Source organism: Podarcis pityusensis (genome assembly GCF_964106645.2).
Source record: "Podarcis pityusensis genome assembly, chromosome: 18".
NCBI classification, from domain to species: Eukaryota; Metazoa; Chordata; class Lepidosauria; order Squamata; family Lacertidae; genus Podarcis; species Podarcis pityusensis.
This window is the reverse complement of record NC_138043.1, coordinates 8,639,384-8,662,335: the sequence shown is the minus strand read 5'-3', so window position 1 is coordinate 8,662,335 and position 22,952 is coordinate 8,639,384. Positions and strand designations below refer to the sequence as shown.

At 46.8% G+C, this 22,952-nt stretch overlaps 1 protein-coding gene across 11 annotated transcripts in view; it reads right to left on the bottom strand.

Moving 5' to 3' along the window:
• Positions 1 to 22,952, bottom strand: part of PTPRS (protein tyrosine phosphatase receptor type S) — a 186,295-nt gene that overhangs the window by 146,902 nt on the left and 16,441 nt on the right. For all 11 annotated transcript variants that reach the window (XM_080988706.1, XM_080988712.1, XM_080988710.1 and 8 more), the window contains exons 2-3: positions 15,441 to 15,586; positions 9,735 to 9,876 (exon numbers count right to left, since the gene is read on the bottom strand). In XM_080988706.1, coding sequence (XP_080844832.1) covers positions 9,735 to 9,876; positions 15,441 to 15,586 — 288 coding nt within the window. The remainder of the gene's footprint in view (positions 1 to 9,734; positions 9,877 to 15,440; positions 15,587 to 22,952) is intronic.

The following is a 22,952-nucleotide window of genomic DNA, read 5'->3' as shown; positions in this document are numbered from 1 at the left end:
CCTGCTGGCCACATGACCCGGAAGCTGTACGCCAGCTCCTCGGCCAATAAAGCGAGATGAGCGCCGCAACCCCAGAGTCGATCACGACTGGACCTAATGGTCAGGGGTCCCTTTACCCTTTAATACAGTGGACGCTCGGGTTGCGAACGTGTTTCATGCAGGATGCACGTTCGCAACTTGCAACATTTGCAACCCGCAGCGGCGCGTCTGCGCAGGTTGCAATTCGGTGTGTCTGCGCATGCGCAAAGAGCGATTTAGCACTTCTGCGCATGCGCAACTGCCGAAACCCGGAAGTAACCCGTTCCGGTCCTTCTGGGTTTCGGCGGTCCGTAACCCAAAAAAACACAACCTGAATTGTCTGTAACCCGAGGTATGAGTGTACAAATAATAAGCGGCCTTGATTTATGGCAGCTTCCAGTATATTCCTGTTGGAAACCTTTGTTGAGAGGGCTATCCTAGGTAGGAGAGACGGTGGACATTTGGAGCAGGGAAAAGAGGGAAGAAAGAAAAGCATTGGGGGGGGGAAGGGGGTTGGGGAGGCACAAAGAGTCTGGGAGGCTGTCCACACTCGTTGGCCTGCTCTTTGTGAAAAAACAGAGGTTAATAGATTCAGTCTTTGTCCTTTTAACTCTCCCCAGCAGTTACAAATGAGTCCGGCACAAGGGGAAGGAGAAGTCGATCTTTGCGGCCCGAAATCCAAAGACAGGTCAAAAGGATAACTTTGTCTGAGAAAAGGAATTGGGGGGGGGGAGGGGAGAGTGTGTGTGGCTGCACAGAAGAATCTAGTGACACTTTTTGGACCCTCGCTGCTTTCGGATGGGATTCGATTGCAAACTGGCAACTCCGGGGCGGGCAATTAAAGCAGCCCTGGAGCTCTTACACCCCAGACTCGCTTCTTGAAAAAACTGGACTTCTGCGACAAGGAAAATGTGTGGTGAAGGGATTCGCTCATAGGTTCAGAGGATTGCAGAGTTGGGAGGGACCCAGGGGGTCATCCAGTCCAACCCCTGCAATGCAGGAATCTCAATGAAAGCATCTGTGGCTGATGGACATCCAACCTCCAAGGAATAAGTTTTATGCTTTCTTTCTTCTTTCAGATCAGGACCCACTCCTCTTTTCTAGGGCGGCAAGTATTGCATTGTGCAAAACTCTCTAGGGAGAGTTACAGGTAGGTAGCCATGTTGGTCTGCCATAGTCGAAACAAAATAAAAAAATACAGTAGCACCTTGTTTAGTCGTTTAGTCGTGTCCGTCTCTTCGTGACCCCCTGGACCAGAGCATGCCAGGCACTCCTGTCTTCCACTGTCTCTCACAATTTGGTCAGACTCATGTTTGTAGCTTCGAGAACACTGTCCCACCATCTCGCCCTCTGTCGTCCCCTTCTCCTTGTGCCCTCCATTTTCCCAGCATCAGGGTCTTTTCCAGGGAGTCTTCTCTTCTCAGGAGGTGGCCAAAGTCTTGGAGCCTCAGCTTCACGATCTGTCCTTCCAGTGAGCACTCAGGGCTGATTTCCTTCAGAATGGAGAGGTTTGATCTTCTTGCAGTCCATGGGACTCTCAAGAGTCTCCTCCAGCACCAGAATTCAAAAGCATCAATTCTTCGGCGATCAGCCTTCTTTATGGTCCAGCTCTCATTTCCATACATCACTACTGGGAAAACCATAGCTTTAACTATACGGACCTTTGTCTTCAAGGTGATGTCTCTGCTTTTTAAGATGCTGTCTAGGTTTGTCATCACTTTTCTCCCAAGAAGCAGGCGTCTTTTAATTTTGTGGCTGCTGTCACCATCTGCAGTGATCATGGAGCTCAAGAAAGTAAAATCTCTCACTGCCTCCATTTCTTCCCCTTCTATTTGCCAGGAGGTGATGGGACCAGTGGCACCTGAGAGACCAACTAAGTTTGTTCTTGGTATGAGCTTTCGCGTGCATGCACCCTTCTTCAGATACACTGAAACAGACGTCCCCAGACCCTTATATATAGTGAGAGGGTGGGGAGGGGTATTATTCAGGGTGGTGGGAATGGGTGATTGGCTGATTGGTGTGGTAAACCTGTTAACGACTGCAATTGGTCTTATGGGAAAAAGCAAGGGGTGAGATGGCTAAAAATAGCTTTATCCTGTATAATGAGATAAGAATCCAATGTCTCTATTCAGACCAGGTCTCTCCATGGTTTTAAGTTTGGTAATAAGTTGCAACTCAGCAATTTCTCTTTCCAATCTATTTCTGAAATTCTTTTGGAATAATACAGCTACTTTGAGATCTTGTATAGAAGATTTTGCACAGGGAAGCACTGGATGAAAGGTCATCGAATCATTGAATTGCAGTGTTGTAAGGGATCCCAAAGAGTTATCTAGTCTAGCCCCCTGTAATGCAGGATTCACAGCTTATGAATCCCTGACAGATGCCCAACCAACTTTTGTTTAAAAACTTCCAGCAAAGAAGAGTCCACCACCTTCTGAGAGAGTCTGTTTCACCGTGGAACAGCTCCTATGACCAGAAAGTCTGTCTTGATGTTGAGGCGGAATCTCATTATTTTGTAAATTGAAGCAATTGGTTCAAATCCTATCCTCCAGAGCAGGAGAATACAAGCATACTCCCTCTTCCATGGGACAACCCTTGAGATAATTGAAGACGACTACCCTATCTTGTGTGTCTCCTCTTTTCCAGGCTAAACATCCCCAACTTCTTCAACCGCTCCTCACAAGGCTTGGTTTCCCGACCCTTCACCATCTTGGTCACCCTTGGTCACTCAGAATCTTCTAAACCAGGGGTCAGCAAACTTTTTCAGCAGGGGGCCGGTCCACTATCCCTCAGACCTTGTGGGGGGCCGGACTAGATTTTGAAAAAAATAAATGAACGAATTCCTATGCCCCACAAATAACCCAGAGATGCATTTTAAATAAAAGGACACATTCTACTCATGCAAAAACACGTTGATTCCCTGACCATCCGCGGTCTGGATTTAGAAGATGATTGGGCCAGATCTGGCCCCCAGGCCTATCCATGTTTGCCTACTCATGTTCTAAACTCCACACAAACAAATTAAGGATGCGTGCTCACTAAACAAGCCACTGATGTCTAATCTGCCTGGCAACAAATCAGGATAAATATGCTCAATTAACAGGTTGTCTAGAGGCGTCCGGCATTGCAGCAGCTCACTCAGTCCCCAACATTCCTGCTCAGCCACCCCAAGCTTGGAGTTCCTGCTGTGTCCCGGCGCAAGAACTTAGAGCTCCCAGGATGCAAATTCATGGAGGAAAGGACTTTTATTATTCTTACTCCCCACTCTCCAGTTCTGGCAGCGGGCCAGTGGGGGGGTGGGGGGCACGCAGACAACTTCTGCTTAACGCCAGCAGGGTTTTTCCGGCTGGGTGGCCCCTTTCTTTGCTAGCCGGAGAGAGCCGCTGCAATTAGCACATCACCTAACGAAGCTTTGAGAGCCCAGCGAGGGGGTGTTGGCTGTGTTTGAACCGGGAAGCACTAGTCGGCCGCGTAATGAGCATGCCAGCTGGTCGGTGGCAACCCCCCCCCCCTTGTCAGCCGGGTTCCTCCTCGGCTGACACTTTTGCCTGTTTGCCAGCCCCCAACGGAGGGGGAGACAAGGCAGGCTGCTTCGTGGGTCCCCACCCCAGACGAGCAACAGCTGTAGAGCTTGCAGAGGCCCAGAGCTTGAACAGCTGCAGTTGCGGGGCAATTCCAGCCTTGCATAATATATCCTCCCCCCCCCCGTTCTTTCCGCACATTTGTATTTGTCACCAAAGAGGGCTCCCCCACGATCCATTTAAAACAGTGCTCGCTCCGTGATTTATTCGCTATCAGCGCTCCAGTACTTAATGTTCGTTATTTGTGCTTGTTTGTTTTGCCACCTTGTTCTTTTCCCCAGTTTTTTTTTTGGGGGGGGGGAGACTGCTTTCCCCCCGTTTTTGTTTTTTTTGCCATTGCTCACTCCTAGGAATGTGGGTAAAAAGGCAAAGGGACCCCTGACCATTAGGTCCAGTCATGGCCGACTCTGGGGTTGCGGCGCTCATCTCGCTTTATTGGCCAAGGGAGTCGGCGTACAGCTTCCGGGTCGTGTGGCCAGCAGGACTAAGCCAATTCTGGCGAACCAGAGCAGCGCACGGAAATGCCGTTTACCTTCCCGCCGGAGCGGTACCTATTTATCTACTTGCACTTTGACGTGCTTTCGAACTGCTAGGTGGACAGGAGCAGGGACCGAGCAACGGGAGCTCACCCCGTCGCGGGGATTCGAACCGCCGACCTTCCGATCGGCAAGTCCTAGGCTCTGTGGTCTAACTCACAGCGCCACCCATGTCCCAGGAATGTGGGGAGAAGCCTTAAATAAGAGTCTAGGCTTGCATCAGGTGCAGCCATCCAGACAGCAGACCCGCAGATGTTAGCAGAGCTCTTTGTAGCGAATATGCAGACTGACAGCATGAAAGCTCGTTGCTCTGAAGAACTTTTGATGCGGATGTCAGCTGCAGGCAGGATTCTGGCAGCCAAGAGATGCAAATATTTGAAAAAAAAATATGCATTTGTTGTTGTGGTTTCGGAACCTACGGATTTGGGCTACTGAGGAAAACATGCAGATTTCTGGTCCCTTCTCAATTCTATGATTTTATTTCCTGTGCTTTGGACTCAAGATGCCCAACGTTGATCATCCCCGCTAGCTCAGGAAATACAGAAGTTGTGATTAATATTGCTGTTTCCCCATTTCTTCCCCTTATAATTTATTGTTTGTTTGCTTTGTACAGTGGTGCCCCGCAAGACGAATGCCTCGCAAGACGAAAAACTCGCTAGACGAAAGGGTTTTCCGTTTTTTGAGTCGTTCCGCAAGACGAATTTCCCTATGGGCTTGCTTCGCAAGACAAAACATCTTGCGAGTTCTTGCGAGTTTGTTTCCTTTTTCTTAAAGCCGCTAAGCCGTTAATAGCCGCTAAACCGCTAATAGCCGTGCTTCGCAAGACGAAAAAACCGCAAGACGAAGAGACTCGCGGAACGGATTAATTTCGTCTTGCGAGGCACCACTGTATACTTAATTCGTTCCGGAGGTCCGTTCTTAACCTGAAACTGTTCTTAACCTGAAGCACCACTTTAGCTAATGGGGCCTCCCGCTGCCGCCACGCCACCAGAGCACGATTTCTGTTCTCATCCTGAAGCAAAGTTCTTAACCTGAAGCACTATTTCTGGGTTAGCAGAGTCTGTAACCTGAAGCGTATTGTAACCCGAGTACCACTGTATAGCACAAGCAGGCTTGCTCAAAGACTCAGATCTCTCAGGTGAGAGAGACTGATCAGGTATCGGATTTAACTTTTTGTTAGGGGATAGGTCCCTCTGACACACGTTTGAAAAAGTGGCCAGTTTTTGCCTCGAAAGCGGCGATTTTAAGGAGGAAAGTCTGTGGGGGATGAGAAGTTAAACTCCAACTCTTATCTAAAAGAAGCCCTGGTTTTAATGATTATTTTTACTGTGTGATGTGTTTTTAATTCTGTTTAATGCATTTTATTTCATAATGGCTCGGGCTTCACGAATAAATATTACTCGTATTCATACATTGCATGACATAATACTCCGCTACTGCATTTTTGGGTTGTTAGTAATGGTAATGTTGGAAGCTGCCTTCTACTGACCTGGAGCAATTGCTCCATCTAGTGTTGTCTACACTGGCTGGCAGAAGCTCTCCAGTATTTCTGAGAGGGGTTCTCTCCCAGACTTACTGGAATATCCCTGAACTTGGGGCCTTCTCACTCCACAGATGAGCTACAGCCCATCCCCTAAAAAGTCAGTCCTCATGACTCTGATTAAAGGGCTGATTTAAACAGTAATATTGAAGGAATGGGTTTCCCAAACCCAAAACTGACCGTGCAGGCAGTTTGAAACTGCACCAAAATCCCTATTTTTCCTTAGCTAAAATGCTTTAACTTGAGCTCTTGAGCCAAAACCCAGCTGTATAAATAAGTGCTCAGAGCCCTCTCCTTTATCAGTTTATGACAGCAAGGATGGCCTTGACTGTACCAGTAGAACAGGGAAGACACGTCTGTGCCTTATTTTATATCCTGACCACAAGTACGCACAGACCTAGTCTGGGAACAGCGCCAGAGGGTGTTCTTGGAGATGGTGACCTCTTGCTCCAAGATAAGAGTGTAGGAAGGAAAACCCTTTTATGGTCAGAAGTATAGGAAGGAATACCCTTTTATGGTTAAGAGTGCCGGAGCAGGAACATCTGTGATGTCAACCTGCGTGTACAAGCTGAAGTGGCTGGATTCCTGGCGAAGGGGGGCGAGGGTGCCTGGAGGATATATATACTGCATGAAATTTCTCATTTCTTTGGACTTGCTGTGGACTGACCACACAAGTGCCTTCTGCTATCCGGAGAGCAGAATAAACTCTTTCTTGGAATCAACCTCGGTGTCACTTGACTTCCTTCCTCCCTCTCGGGAGCAACGCAGACCCTATCGGTGAACTCCAATAAGGCTACAATATAGGGAGCTACCTTATACGGCTTCAGACTTCTGGTCCACCTAGCCCAATATTGTCTACACTGACTGGCAGCTGCTCTCCAAGATTTCAAACAGGGGTCTTTCTCAGCCCTACCTAGAGATGCTGAGGAGTGAACCTGGGAAAATCTGCGTGGAAAGAAGCTTCCTTTTTGGGGTGGGGGCGGTGTAGGGGATTCCAAATTTTGCAGAAATACAGTAACATCTTAAGTGTGCGTGGAATCGAAACCTGCCCAATAAGGACTGAGCAATTCCCACGTGGCCACAGAACTGACTGCCCACGGAGGGGAAAGAAATTGGAAACTGAGCGGCAGAACACACAGAATGGCGCACATTGGAAAAGGAATGGCTGGCTTGTTGATGCTCTTAACAGGCTGACACACTCTACACGACCACATTTTGCGGCGTAGTAGCAAATCGCTTTCGGGTGTAGCATGGGGAACAATTCGCCAATGAATGTGGGTGGCGCTGTGGTCTATACCACTGAGCCTCTTGGGCTTGCTGATCAGAAGGTTGGTGGTTCGAATCCCTGCGACGGGGTGAGTTCCCGTTGCTCTGTCCCAGCTCCTGCCAACCTGGCAATTTGAAAGCACACTAGTGCAAGCAGATAAATAGGTACCGCTCCGGCGGGAAGGTAAACGGTGTTTCCGTGCGCTTTGGTTTCCGTCACGGTGTCTTGTTGCGCCAGAAGCAGTTTAGTCCTGCTGGCCACATGACCCAGAAAGCTGTCTGCGGACAAACGCTGGATCCCTCGGCCTGTAAAGTGAGATGAGTGCTGCAAACCCATAGTCGCCTTTGACTGGACTTAACCGTCCAGGGGTCCTTTACCTTTTATGAAGCTTTTGAAATTTCTGACAGCTGAAGCACCTTTTTCCCCTGACTTGAAAGAAGAGGGTCTGCTTCATTCGTATGAACCTTCTGAAAAAGTTTTGACTTTGAAAGTGTCTAGGCACGGGTAGCAAACTAAGGCCCGGGGGCTGGATCCGGCCCAATAGCCATCTAAATTCGGCCCACGGACAGACCAGGAATCAGTGTGTTTTTACATGAGTAGAATGTGTCTTTTTATTTAAAATGCATCTCTTGGTTATTTGTGGGGCCTGCCTGGTGTTTTTTTACATGAGAAGAATGTGTGGTTTTATTTAAAATGCATATCTGGGTTATTTGTGAGGCAAAATAACCCCCCCAAAAAACATAGTCCGGCCCCCCACAAGGTCTGAGGGACAGTGAACCGGCCCCCTGCTGAAAATGTTTGCTGACCCCTGGTCTAAGGTATACAAACTTGCTCTCTCGTCATCACTGCACCAGGCGTAATTGACTGAGCCCAACAGCAGAGATGCGAGGGACTGATCCAGCCACTGGGCTGATTGGAAGAAGGCAAGTTCAGCGTGGCAGTCCCTGCAAACAATCCATGGAAGGCCGTTCTGTTCAAACGATCCTGCAACAACTTACACAGAGGAGTGGCGAAGTTATGCGCCCTCAGAGGATGTTAAAGGAGGGAGCTCAGAACAGTGAATTGTGCAGAGGGGGGAGGAGACTAAAGTTTTATTTTTTAAAATAATAATAAAATGTCATGTTTTGGGGAAGAGAAGTTCAGCAGCTAAGAAACTGGTGTGCCTGCAGAAGACCCCAGATCCAGTCCTGTTTAAAATGATGAGATGTTCAGTGATGGGGGGCGCGGGGGAGGAATCCCTCTCTCGGCCCGATACCCTAGAGACACACTGTCAGTCAGAATTAAGAGCAATATCGGGGGAGACGGTCTATCGCAGTAAGAGAGCTTCCTGTGCTCCTAACAGGGTAATATTTCATTTTCCCAGAAACCATCACAAACAACTGGAAACGCAGCGAAGACATATCTGTTGCCCTCCAATCCCTGCCCCTTGAGACGCTGTTAAGATAAAGCGGTGCCTCGCCTGATACGGAAACTTCTCCCTGCTTAACTCCCGACAGCGGAGATCCTCGTCAAAGCGACACCTTGCCACTCACTGGGAGAGGCAGACGGCTAAGCAGCACAACGTGTTGGCATCGCAGAACAAGGACTTGGGGGCCTCTTTCTGAGCTCCAGGAACACCACCTGCTCCTTTGCAAGGCGGAGTGGCAGTTGGTTGAACGTACAGGAGCAAAGGGGAATAGGGGTTGGAGCTGTGGTCTAAACCACTGAGCCTCTTGGGCTTGCCGATCAGAAGGCTGGCGGTTTGAATCCCCGCGATGGGGTGAGCTCCCGTTGCTCGGTCCCGGCTCCTGCCAACCTAGCAGTTCAAAAGCACGTCAAAGTGCAAGTAGATAAATAGGTACCACTCCGGCAGGAAGGTAAACAACGTTTCTGTGCGCTGCTATGGTTTTGCCAGAAGTGGCTTAGTCCTGCTGGCCACATGACCCGGAAAAACTGTCTGCGGACAAACGCCGGCTCCCTCGGCCTGTAAAGCGAGATGAGCGTCGCAACCCCAGAGTCATCCGCGACTGGACTTAACTGTCAGGGGTCCCTTAAAGGTAAAGGGACCCCTGACCATTAGGTCCAGTCGTGGCCGACTCTGGGGTTGCGGCGCTCATCTCACTTTCTTGGCTGAGGGAGCCGGCATACAGCTTCCGGGTCATGTGACCAGCATGACTAAGCCGCTTCTGGCAAACCAGAGCGACGCAAGGAAACGCCGTTTACCTTCCCGCCAGAGCGGTACCTATTTATCTACTTGCACTTTGACGTGCTTTCGAACTGCTAGGTGGGCAGGAGCAGGGATCGAGCAACGGGAGCTCACCCCGTTGTGGGGATTCTAACCACCGACCTTCTGATTGGCAAGTCCTAGGCTCTGTGGTTTAACCCACAGCGCCTTACCTTTACCTTTTTTTTAATGTGAGAACAAGGAGGAGGTGCAGAACTTCCTACAGGAACTATCTGCTGCTATTATTATTATTATTATTATTATTATTATTATTATTATTAGACATGGACTCAGGGCAGTTTTCAGCTAAAAATAAGAACAGCTGACAACATAGGGGGAAATCGTTAAAAAACAATTAAACATGGATAGAGTTAAGTCTACCTATTAAAAGCATATGGACAATTGCATTAAAAATGGCACAGCACCAGCCCTTGCCTTGAAAGAACTCAAGTCTGCTGGAATCTTATACTGGCAGATCCAACGCACATTCAACTTGCCCTGCAGAGCTTTATCCCAGGTAAGCAGCCTTGGAATATTGGACAGACGAGACACCAAGCAATGAAAGATCTGCCCCGTCGCAGGAGTTTACCTCTCAGGACAGTCAGTTTGGCGTTGACGGTGATCTCTGCCACGGAATTCTGAGCAACGCATTCGTAAATGTTTTCGTCCCTGGGGGTGCGGAGGGGCTGGATCCTCAGGACAGCGCCGGCACCTTCGTCAAACTCAATCGTCTGAGACAGGGAGAGGAGGAGAAAGTAAGTGTTAAAAGGCTAAGGAGTTTTCGGGGGGGGGTCGCTGTTAGCAGAGCGCATCTCTAAGTCCCTGATCCCCCCTTCCCGTATTTTGTTGTCTCAGACTCAAAGGAAAGAACACTGTACAGTCGTACTTTGGTTTTCAAATAGCTTAATTCTCGAAGGTTTTGGCTCCCCAACGCCGCAAACCCGGAACTGTTCCGGTTTACGAACTACTTTTGGAAGTTGAACATCAGGCGGGGCTTCCGATTGGCTGCAGGAGCTTCCTGCAGCCAATCAGAAGCCGTGCTCTGGTTTCCGAACGTTTTGGGGTTTTTTTTGAAAATAATATTTATTACTTTTCCAACAATTTAACAACAATTTTTCACTACAAAAGAAAAAAAAAAGAAAAGAGCAATACAAAACAATACAAAAACACTACATAACACATTAAACTAACAAAACAGAACAAAACAAAAACAGTTTAAAACACATCAAACAATTTCAATATCTTATCTTTCATTCACCTATTTCAATGACCTCCTCACACCTCCCTTTTCGTATTTCACTTCTGTTAATTGTTTCAGCAATTCCTTTCCATCTTCCTCTGCTTTCTATCCTTTAATTATCTTAACAGATTCTAACCTTATTTTTCCCTTTAATACTCTATTAATCTATTTATACTTAATTCCTTATAACATTTCTACTAAAGCCATATAACTTCATTCCAACATTTTTCTAACATTCATTAATTTTGCAGTATTTCTGTAAGTAGTCTTTAAACTTTTTCCAGTCTTCCTCCACCGACTCTTCTCCCTGGTCTCGGATTCTGCCAGTCATTTCCGCCAATTCCATATAGTCCATCAACTTCATCTGCCATTCTTCCCGGGTGGGTAAGTCTTGTGTCTTCCAATACTTCGCGATGAGTATTCTTGCTGCTGTTGTTGCATACATAGAAAAAGTTCTATCCTTCTTTAACACCAATTGGCCAACCATGCCCAGGAGAAAGGCCTCTGGTTTCTTCAGAAAGGTTTCCGAACGTTTTAGAAGTCGAATGGACTTTTGGAACAGATTCTGTTCGACTTCCAAGGTACGACTGTATTTTAAAACTGAGGGTGCAATGATAAGAGTCATGCAGAAGATGTATAGTTTGGGACTTCTTGCAATTTTGAGTCAACCACTGTTCTCTCTCTGACATCCCCCTCTGACACCCCTTCTTTCTCTCTTTTATATTTTTTATTTATGATTTTCAGTTTTATACATTTCAATAATTTTACAATCGTTTTAACATTTCAAAACTCGACTTCCTTCCCCCTCTTTCTGCGGTTCCTTAAATTTATTTTTAATATTTTCTGCATATCCAAATGAACTTAAATTTGCTCATTTATTCACCTACTTTAAATATATACTCTTATAAAACTGCAGGTTATTGCGACAACCCTACCAACGTTCTTATCTGTTTACAGTTTGTTTGTAAATGTTCAATAAACCATTTCCATTCTTTTATAAAAAGTTTGTTATCTTGATTTCTTATTCCAGTATTTCTGCATATTCCATGAGTTTTCACATCCATTCTTCTTTCGCTGGGGCTTCTTCTTCTTTCCATTTTTGGGCAAGTAACATTCTTGCCGCTGTGGTTGCATGCATGAATGAATTTCTATAAAGTTTGGGTAGTTCAGCCCCTGTAATTCCCAAAAAGGAAAGCTTCTGGGTTTTTCCTTTTACAAACGTTATTTTAAACATCTTTTTCAATTCATTATATATCATTTCCCAGTATACCACACATGCTAAAAAGAACTTTCTTTCTCTTTACATTTCCAACACTCATTTGATTTGTATTTACCGTATTTTTCGCTCTATAGGACGCACCGGACCATAGGACGCACCTTGTTTTAGAGGGGGAGAACAAGAAAAAAAATCCCCCCCCCTCTGCTCAGCGCCCCTTCATTGAAGCGGCAGGAGAAACGGAGCCCCTTCCATTTCTCCTCCCACTTGGCTGAAGGGGCGCTGCGCAGTTCTCCCTCTCTGCTGAAGCCAGGAGAGTCTTGCTCTCCCGGCTTCAGCGAAAGAAACCTGAAGACTGCGGAGCGCAGCGGGAACTCGCGCTGCGCTCCGAAGCCTTCAGGCGGCTATCCCTGAAGCCTGGAGAGCGAGAGGGGTCGGTGCGCACCGACCCCTCTTGCTCTCCAGGCTTCAGCAAAAGCAACGCGAAGCCTCCGAAGCGCAGAAGGAGTGCTCTGTCAGGGAACTGACATCAGAGCCAGAGGCGGAGGCAAGGCTCTCAAGCGATGCTGGAGAAGGGCCCAGCAGGGAGAGAGGCAGCTCATCAGCTGGGGAAGGAAATCAGCGTAACACCAGGGATAAAGGGGGGGCAGATGGGGGAATCGGCGAGGGGGCTCCAGGACTCCTCGCCGGAGACCAGCGGAGAGAGCACGGGTCCTCCGCTACCCACGCCCTCCCTGCGCAGAAGACTTCCGCGCAGGGAGAGTAGGAGGAGACTTGGCGTCAAACAGCTTTTATGCTGGAAAAGGTTTAAGAAACGCCCACTGACGGATTCTGCTAGCGACTGAAACAGCCACGCAGTGAAGGGCTGTCCAGACAGAAAAGGTTTAACAAGGCAACCTAGCCAGGAGTGGCGGCAATTTACGCACGAGCAACCCCTATATTTATTACACGCTCCCTCTGCGCTTCGGAGGCTTCGCGTTGCTTTCGCTGAAGCCAAGGAGCCTGCATTCGCTCCATAGGACGCACACACATTTCCCCTTAATTTTTGGAGGGGGAAAAGTGCGTCTTATAGAGCGAAAATATGCAGAATTCATCATGCGAAAGGCTGGGCTGGATGAATCCGAAGCCGGAATTAAGATTGCCGGAAGAAATATCAACAACCTCAGATATGCAGATGACACAACCTTGATGGCAGAAAGTGAGGAGGAATTAAAGAACCTTTTATTGAGGGTGAAAGAGGAGAGCGCAAAATATGGTCTGAAGCTCAACATCAAAAAAATGAAGATCATGGCCACTGGTCCCATCACCTCCTGGCAAATAGAAGGGGAAGAAATGGAGGCAGTAAGAGATTTTACTTTCTTGGGCTCCATGATCACTGCAGATGGTGACAGCAGCCACGAAATTAAAAGACTCCTGCTTCTTGGGAGAAAAACAATGACAAACCTAGACAGCATCTTAAAAAGCAGAGACATCACCTTGCCAACAAAGGTCCGTATAGTTAAAGCTATGGTTTTCCCAGTAGTGATGTATGGAAGTGAGAGCTGGACCATCAAGAAGGCTGATCGCTTAAGAATGGCTGCTTTTGAATTCTGGTGCTGGAGGAGACTCTTGAGAGTCCCATGGACTGCAAGAAGATCAAACCTATCCATTCTGAAGGAAATCAGCCCTGAGTGCTCACTGGAAGGACAGATCGTGAAGCTAAGGCTCAATACTTTGGCCACCTCATGAGAAGAGAAGACTCCCTGGAAAAGACCCTGATGTTGGGAAAGATGGAGGGCACAAGGAGAAGGGGACGACCGAGGACGAGATGGTGGGACAGTGTTCTCGAAGGTGCGAACATGAGTTTGACCAAACTGCGGGAGGCAGTGGAAGACAGGAGTGCCTGGCGTGCTCTGGTCCAGGGGGTCACGAAGAGTCGGAAACAACTAAACAACTAAACAAACATAGAGCGAAAAATACAGTATACATTTTTTGCCAATTTCTCTTTCTTTCTCTGTCACCCCTTCTCTCTCCTGCTCTCCCCGCTTCCTCTCTGACACCCCCCCCCATCTCACTCCCCACTCAGCAGCCTTCCAGAGGAAAAGCAACGCTTTCAAGATGTCTCAACGGACTGACTACAGAGAGCCTTTTGAAACCAGGCTGAGAGTTGCAGGTCGCGCTTAAACCGACGGGAGAGAAATCTGTTGCATACGTACGTTGACAAAAACAGGGACTAAAACCACATCACTCTCAAACACATACACACTTCACACTGCCCTTCCTCTGAGTCCATCAGACAGAAAAAAACAACAACCCAGCAAAAGATTTTCCATTTGGATTTCCTATTTCCCGCACCGCACGACAGCTATTTTGTACAGGAGATGAAAATCCTTTTCCCTCCTGAGCTTGCGCATAGAGAAACATCTGAAGAGACGTAAAAGATTTTGCACTGGGGGGTGGGGGGTGGGAGAGGGGCACAGAACAAAACACACTGGAGATGCCGAAAGGACGCTTAAAAAAATTTAAGCGGCATTTCCATCTCAAACAACACTTTGAGGGACTAAAGATTGCACATGCACGATTTTATCCTACCGGTCCTCCCAAAAGCATGGACTGCTGTTGCTCTTACCCCCCCCCCCACTTTACAGTCATACCTCGGGATAAATACGCTTCAGGTTGAGCGCTTTCGGGTTGCGCTCTGCGGCGACCCGGAAGTAACGGAGCGTGTTACTTCTGCGTTTCCCCGCTCACGCATGCGCAGACGGTCAAAATGACATCACGCGCATGCGTGGACGCGGTGAAACACGACCCGCGCACGCGCAGATGCGCTGTTGTGTCTTACGTTCTGTTCAGGATGCGAACGGGGCTCCGGGAACAGATCATGTTCACATCCCGAGGTACCACTGCATCTTCTCAGCGAGCCTGTGATGTAGGCTGAGAGACGGCAACTGGCTAAAGGACACCCAGTTTGTTTCCCTGGGATTCGAACCTGGCTCCCAGTTCCTCTCTCGACAACCCGTCCCTCCCTCCTGCCCCCCTCCCCAACTGATGATGATCCATTAATTGCATTTATACCCCTATCTTCGCTCCGAGGAGCTCAATGTGATGTACGTGGTTCTCTCCCCCTCCTCATTTTATCCTCACAACAACCCTGTGAGCTGGAGAGACTGTGGTCATTCTGTGAGCTTCACGTGGCCAAGCAGGGATTTCAACCCTGGTTTCCCTGGTCCTCCTCCAACACACTAACCACTGATTTATAAATCACCCCCTAAACATAATCTAAACCAGGAATGTCCAAAGTCCCTTGGGGGGGGGCTAATCCATCTTTTATCCGGCCCCTGTGGCAGTTGAAAAGCGGAACAACTTCAATCCTAAAAAAAGGTCAACTACTTCGGTTGGCCTTCACGCATAATAATAATAATAATAATAATAATAATAATAATAATTTATTATTTATACCCCGCCCATCTGGCTGGGCTTCCCCAGCCACTCTGGGCGGCTTCCAACACAATATTAAAATGCAGTAATGCCTCAAACATTAAAAGCTTCCCTAAACAGGGCTGCCTTCAGATGTTGTCTAAAAGTCTGGTAGTTGCTGTTCATGTTCACTTCAACAAATCTGGCCCTCTTTGAAAAAAGTTTGGGCACCCCTGATCTAAACATAAGACCCCTGAGAACATTTTAAAAAGACGCAAACAACAGAGGTATCTCAAGCAACACTACAGCCCTAAATGCTCCCATGTCAAGAATCTTTTTTTTTCCCATCGCAGGGGTTGGACTAGATGACCCCGGGGTGCCTTCCGACTCCAGGATGCTAGGATGCCCTTATTTTCTCCCCTGTAAAGACAGGAGACGCTTACCTCAAACCTCTGGGAGTTCACTTTCTTCCCCTTCTTGTTCCAGGTCACGCGGGGCTTGGGGTCTCCCCTCGCTTGGCAGACGAAGGATGCCACCCCGCCAGAGACCCCAATCTGGTCCACAGGATTCTTGATGAACTCGGGGGGACCTTTATGTGCAAGAAACAGAAAGGGGTGGGGGGAGGAAGTAGAGAATTTTGAATAACTTGAAATATTTCACAAATGACGAATTAAAAAAGAGTCAAAATGTACGGAGCAAGGAGTCATGAAGTCAGGGGTCCGAGGATCAAGGAGTCAAACGCAGCAAGGCAGGAAATGTGTTGCTGTGGCAAAGAGCCAAAGGGAAATGCTGACCTCATATCCCTTCCCGGCTCTTGCCACCAGGTGCAGTGAGTTACCAATCGGCCTCACCTATACGGCCGCACCTTGCCTCTTCAGAACAAACTTAGGAAGGCCCCAGTCCTGCAAAGCCCTACTGGTCACAGGGACTGGCTCCTGCACGCACACCTGACACCCTTTCCATTAGTGTCAGAATACATTTATGGGATGGCGGGGGTGGCGTTCGCTGCAGCTGCATCACACCCAGCAGACATGTGCAATCTGCACCATGCAACATTTTGCAGCTGCACATAAACCCACTCCCAGTCCTCAAGAATGGCAGAAGGCAGCTTTATGATCAAGAGCGTTTGTACGGGTTGGGGTTTTGTGTGTTTTTTTGGAAGGGAAGGAAATCACCCAACACAGCTGTGGCTCTGCTATTTGAGTATTTCAGTAAATTTCAAACTAACAAGACGGGAAGAGGCAAGGATGGAAGTGAAATCAGGAGAGAGACAGATGCCACGCAGAGAGAAAGAGTTCCTCACATCGCGGGTCCTGTCCCAAATCAGCTCTGGGTAACTTGCAGTCGGCACTCAAGCCAAGCAGAACCCCACCTCAAAACCGACCTCACAATTTACCGTATTTTTCGCTCTATAAGATGCACCAGACCACAAGACGCACCTAGTTTTTGGAGGAGGAAAACAAGGAAAAAATATATTCTGAACCTCAGAAGCCAGAACAGCAAGAGGGATCGCTGTGCAGTGAAAGCAGCAATCCCTCTTGCTGTTCTGGCTTCTGGGATAGCTGCGCAGCCTGCATTCGCTCCATAAGACGCACACACATTCCCCCTTACTTTTTAGGAGGGAAAAAGTGAGTCTTATAGAGCAAAAAATACGGTATTTTTTCTCGTGCAGAGGCGAAGTTGCACCATGCAATGGATGCGTCATCAGTCCACTTTAAACGGTTAAAAGATTATGACTTAGGGAGAGTGTGTCTGAACTTAACAGCGCTTAGCTGATTTTTGGGGTCGCTGTTTAGTTAATGTTGTTAATACTGTTTTATAGATTACAAATGTCGCATTGATTTGTTAATCATATAATACGACTTTTGCTGTAGTTGTTTAGCTTGTTCTAAGCTGCTGTTTCGTTAACAGCGTTTCATAGATCCATTGATCTATCCATTGTTCCACTGATGTGTTTATTTTTTCATATGAGCATTTATTTGCGATGCTCTATTATGTTACTCTTGTTTATTGTTTGTAAGCCACTTTGGGACTCATTTGAATGGAAAGATCAAAATCCTGGGAATTGTGTGGTTTGCTGTGGGAGCTGAGTGTTGTTAGGAGACCCAGCCCCATTCTGCTCACAGCACAGAAATTGCCTTTTAAAATATTTTTATTGAGACTTTTCAACATACAATATAATAATAATAATAATAATAATAATAATAATAATAATAATTTATACCCCGCCCTCCCTAGCCAAGGCCGGGCTCAGGGTGGCTAACAAGCAATAATAAAAACAAGTTGAATGAATACAACTTAAAAACAAGGTTAAACTACAACATTAAAATATTGAAACATTAAAGTATTAAAATGCAGCCTCATCACAGGAGGAGAAAGGAAAAAGGAAAAAGTAAGAGGGGGAGGGAATCAGACTGACTTCAAGCCAAAGGCCAGGTGGAACAACTCTGTCTTACAGGCCCTGCGGAAAGAAATCAGATCCTGCAGGTCCCTGGTCTCATGAGGCAGAGAGTTCCACCAGACCGGAGCCACTGTTGAAAAGGCCCTGGCTCTGGTTGAAGCTAATCTAACTTCCTTAGGGCCCGGGACCACTAGGGTGTTGCTATTTATGGACCCTGAGGCTCTCCGTGGGGCAGACCGGGAGAGGCGGTCCCGTAGGTACGAGGGTCCTAGGCCGTGAAGGGCTTTCAAGGTCAAAACCAGCACCTTAAATCTGACCCTGTACTCTACTGGGAGCCAGTGCAGCTGGAAAAGCACTGGGTGAATATGCTCCCATGGCAGAGACCCCGTGAGGAGCCTCGCTGCAGAATTCTGCACCCACTGGAGTTTCTGGGACAGCTTCAAGGGCAGCCCCGCGTAGAGCGAATTACAGTAGTCAAGCCTGGAGGTGACCGTCGCATGGATCACTGTGGCCAGATCGGGGCGGGAAAGGTAAGGGACCAACTGCTTGATAAAAGGCAGCAAATCTAAATAAAAATAAAGGAAAGGAAAGGAAAGAAGAAGGACCTTAAACTAAGACTCATACAACAAAAAATAATATTTTGAATTTACGGGACTCCATTACATTTTTTTTTAAATGAAAGAGCTAACTAAGACATCTAGCTGCTAGAGATGTAATAGAGACAATGCTTCTTTAAAACGTATGTTCTTACATTGTCCTACATTGGAAATTTTTTTGGCAGAGGGTAATAGAAACGATCAATGCGACAATACAGAAAAAACCTTAAATTCAGAGGAAAGCATCCCTTTGAATTATATACCCAATACATGGAACCTAACAAAGGGACAATATGAACTGACTCGGCAAACAGACTGGTACAGTGGTACCTCTGGCTGTGAACGGGATCCGTTCTGGAGGCCTGTTTGCAACATGGAAAGAACGCAATCCGCAGCGGCGCGCCTGCGCACGTGCGAGTTGAGAGTCACCGCTTCTGTGCATGCGCATGACATCATTTTGCGCGTCTGCGTATGTGCGAGAGGCGAAACCAGGAAGTAACCCTTTCCGGTACTTCCGGGTCGCGGCACAATGTAACCTGAAAGAACATAACATGAAGTGGACGTAACATGAGGTATGACTGTATTGATGAACTGGAAAAATAAAAAAGTGTCTCCTTTCAACCAATGGATAGAAGAAATGTATAATCTTGCGACACGTGGGCAAGTTGCGGAGAAATGTAAACTTGCCATGGACAAATTTGACGAGAATCGTAACAATTGACTTTGAAAGTCATCTAATCTCCCTTGCTGTATTATACTGTATTGGAGCAGTCAAATAATTTCGTTGTCCCCGAAAGGGGCAATGACAATAAAGATATTATTATTATTATTATTATTATTATTATTATTAATTGTTATTTTTTCGCATCTTATTTGACTTTGTGCACTTATAATTTTATACCGTGTATTTAAAAAATCCTCTCCCCCCCCAAGAAATAATTTTTAGGAAAGGAAAGGAAAGGAGGAACCAAAAAGAAAGGCAGAAAGATAAAGGGGGGGGGGATACAAAGCCCTCTATCAGAGGTAGAACTTAATCCTTGTCCCACACAAAAGGGGCTGGGCCCTCCTAATTCTCCCTTGGGAGCTTCACCCTCTTCTCCCAGCCCCCACCCTGGGCGATCTCCCCTTCCCCATCTCTCACACAGGGTCTTTCAACGCCCTTCCATCACCTTCCTGTTCATACCCTCCCATAACCCAGAACAAAACAAAACAACACATGAGCAAAGGCAAAATTAGCAGAGAAACAACAAGAAAAGGAAGGGGAAAAAGAGCAATGACGGAAGTTAGAAATCAGAAAGAATAAAAACAGAAAGAGAGATGATGGCGATGATTCTATTATTTTATATGCCGCCCATCTGACTGGGTTGCACCCAGCCGTTCCGGGCGGCTTCCAGCAAAATACGCAAACACAACAAAACACCAAGCATTAAAAACTTCTCCCTATGAGAAAAAGAAATAAAGAGAAATAAAGTACTCTTTAGCACTACAATTCCCAGAGTCCCCAGAGCTTAGGTGCAGAGGAGGAGCGAGAAGGCATTTGTGGCACCCAGACTTTGTCCTGTTTTGGGGAGCAGGAAAAGAGCTCCCCAGGCCGTCTCCATTCTCTCTCTTGTTGTTGTTGTTTAGTCGTTTAGTCGCGTCCGACTCTTCGTGACCCCCTGGACCAGAGCATGCCAGGCACTCCTGTCTTCCACTGCCTCCCACAGTCTGGTCAAGCTCATGCTGGTAACTTCGAGAACACTATCCCACCATCTTATCCTCTGTCGTCCCCTTCTCCTTGTGCCCTCCATCTTTCCCAACATCAGGGTCTTTTCCAGGGAGTCTTCTCTTCTCATGAAGTGGCCAAAGTCTTGGAGCCTCAGCTTCAGGATCTGTCCTTCCAGTCAGCACTCAGGGCTGATTTCCTTCAGAATGGAGAGGTTTGATCTTCTTGCAGTCCATGGGACTCTCAAGAGTCTCCTCCTCCAGCACCAGAATTCAAAAGCATCCATTCTTCGGCGATCAGCCTTCCTTATGGTCCAGCTCTCACTTCCATACATCTCTACTGGGAAAACCATAGCTTTAACTATACGGACCTTGGTTGGCAAGGTGATGTCTCCGCTTTTTAAGATGCTGTCTAGGTTTGTCATTGCTTTTCTCCCAAGAAGCAGGCGTCTTTTAATTTCGTGGCTGCTGTCACCATCTGCAGTGATCATGGAGCCCAAGAAAGTAAAATCTCTCACTGCCTCCATTTCTTCCCCTTCTATTTGCCAGGAGGTGATGGGACCAGTGGCCATGATCTTCGTTTTTTTTGATGTTGAGCTTCAGACCATATTTTGCGCTCTCCTCTTCCACCCTCATAAAAAGGTTCTTTAATTCCTCCTCACTTTCTGCCACCAAGGTTGTGTCATCTGCATTCTCTCTCTAGCATCTAGATATAATTTCCCCACCCCAACTTCAACTTCTTTCCCGGAGTTGCCTCGTCTTCCGTGACTAAAAATGTCTTTTTAGCCTTGTCTCATTGCGGGGAAGATTCTTGCAGGCAGGTAAGTGTCCAGTGAAATAGAAGCAGCAAGATTCACGCACGTACCCCCCCCCCCCAAAAGAATACCAGCAGCTTCTTCCAGGCTCGGGGATTACAAGGTACCCAAATGTAACCCCAGTCAAGCTTGCGAAAATCTATCATTTGCCCGATAACAAATGTTGGAAATGTAAAGAAACTGAAGGTACATTTTTCCACCTTTGGTGGACGTGCCCAAAGATTAAGGCTTTCTGGGAAATGATATATAATGAATTAAAAAAGGTATTTAAGTATACCTTCCCTAAGAAACCAGAGGCCTTTCTCCTGGGCATGGTCGGCCAAATGGTGATAAAAAAGGATAGAACTTTCTTTATGTATGCAACAACAGCAGCAAGAATACTCATCGCAAAGTATTGGAAGACACAAGAACTTCCCACGCTGGAGGAATGGCAGATGAAACTTATGGACTATATGGAATTGGCGGAAATGACTGGTAGAATCCGTGACCAGGGAGAAGAGTCGATGGAGGAAGATTGGAAGAAATTCAAAGACTATCTTCAGAAACACTGCAAAATTAAAGAATGTTAGAGTGATGTTGGATGGAAAATAAGTGGTTTCCAGCTGTACAGGTTAAAGTTAATGATAGACTAAGATTAAAGATTAAGATTAAAGATGTTTAAAGAAATGGAAATTTGATATTAAGAGGGAAAATTTTAATGTTATATGATACTAAGACCAAGGATCAGGTTTAAAGAAGTTGAAGTTATATATTTTAATATTTTATTAAATTAAAGTTTGGGATTAAAAAAGTGGAAAAGAAACTGCTGGACAAATAATTTGGATTGGAATACAAAAGAGGGAGGTATGAGGAAGTCCAGAAAGTAAGTAATTTAAAAATGGAAACGGAAAAGAGATATTGTTTTTAATTGTTATGGTTTTTTTTGTTTTTTTTAATTGTTGAATTTTGTGTTGCTTTTTGTGTGTGTTGTTGTTATATGTATTGTGTATGTTTTTTCCCTCTCTTTTTTTATTGTCTAAAATTTTAATAAAAATTATTCAAAAAAAATAAATACAAGGTACCCAAATGCCTTCCACACCTTCCAGAGCGAACTCTGACCCGCCTTGTGCCCTCAGGTGTGTTCTGTCCCTGTCTCAACACTTGACATCGCTGCCACACGGAGCAGAGCACGAGCCGCTGACAAAAGGCGCGCAAGCTTTGTCTTTTGATGCGCACCAGGGGCACGATCTGCTTGGATTTAACTCAGCTCCAGCACGGAGCACTATTGGAGACGCGCCATGCAGGGAAAGGGGGACGCAAAACGAGGGTTGCCCGTGTGCATCTCAAAGCACCGTTTCTGAAGTTTCGTGGGATCCTAGAATTGTAGGGCTGGAAGGGACCTCAAGGGACATGTAGTCCCAAATCCCTGAATTGCAGGTTTGGACACAGCAGCAATTGCCAACAGTAGAAGAATGGCGATGGAAGGTAATGGAATATGCAGAAATAGCTAAATTAACGGGGGAAATTAACAGGGCGAAGAAACATTTCAAAAAGAATGGGGAAAAGTTATGTCGTACATAGGGAAGATAAGGTGAAATAGTGAAACCAGGAGAATTGAAATAAACCTCATAATGTGAAATACAAAGAAAATTATTGTTCTTGTTGTTTAGTCGTGTCCGCCTCTTCGTGACCCCCTGGACCAGAGCACGCCAGGCCCTCCTGTCTTCCACTGCCTCCCACAGTTTGGTCAAACTCATGCTGGTAGCTTTGAGAACACTGTCCCACCATCTCGTCCTCTGTCGTCCCCTTCTCCTTGCGTCCTCCATCTTTCCCAACATCAGGGTCTTTTCCAGGGAGTCTTCTCTTCTCATGAGGCGGCCAAAGTATTGGAGCCTCAGCTTCACGATCTGTCCTTCCAGTGAGCTCTCAGGGCTGATTTTATGACAAGGTACACAGGGCAAAATAAACCTATTCTTTTATCTAGCATGAAGGTGGCTGAGAGGAGCCTTCTACCCACGGAAGTAAAGTATATATTTATATATATATATATTTTTTCAAAACCCGGTAACAAGAGAGGGCCTGTTGGGTGGTGAATATATATGTGCATTTGCATATGTGCAAAGGAAATCGCGAAATAAACGTCCTATTCTTCCCGCCGCCTCTGTGGCATCTGTCATCGGCACAGGGACAAAGAGAACCCCCTTCACAATTCAAATTCTGCTGATGCAAGGAACCTGTGGGATGGGCATGCTTAAAATTTCGTGCATATCTACGTAGGCAAATGTAGATCTTTTGGTGTGGGGGGTGGGAATGCAGCCCCCCCGGGATCAGAGAAGGTTAAATGATGGGAATCTAGGAGGTCCCAAATGCACTATGCCAGGGGTCAGCAAACTTTTTCACCAGGGGGCTGGCCCACTGTCCTGCAGACCTTGTGGGGGGCCGGACTATATTTTGGAAAAA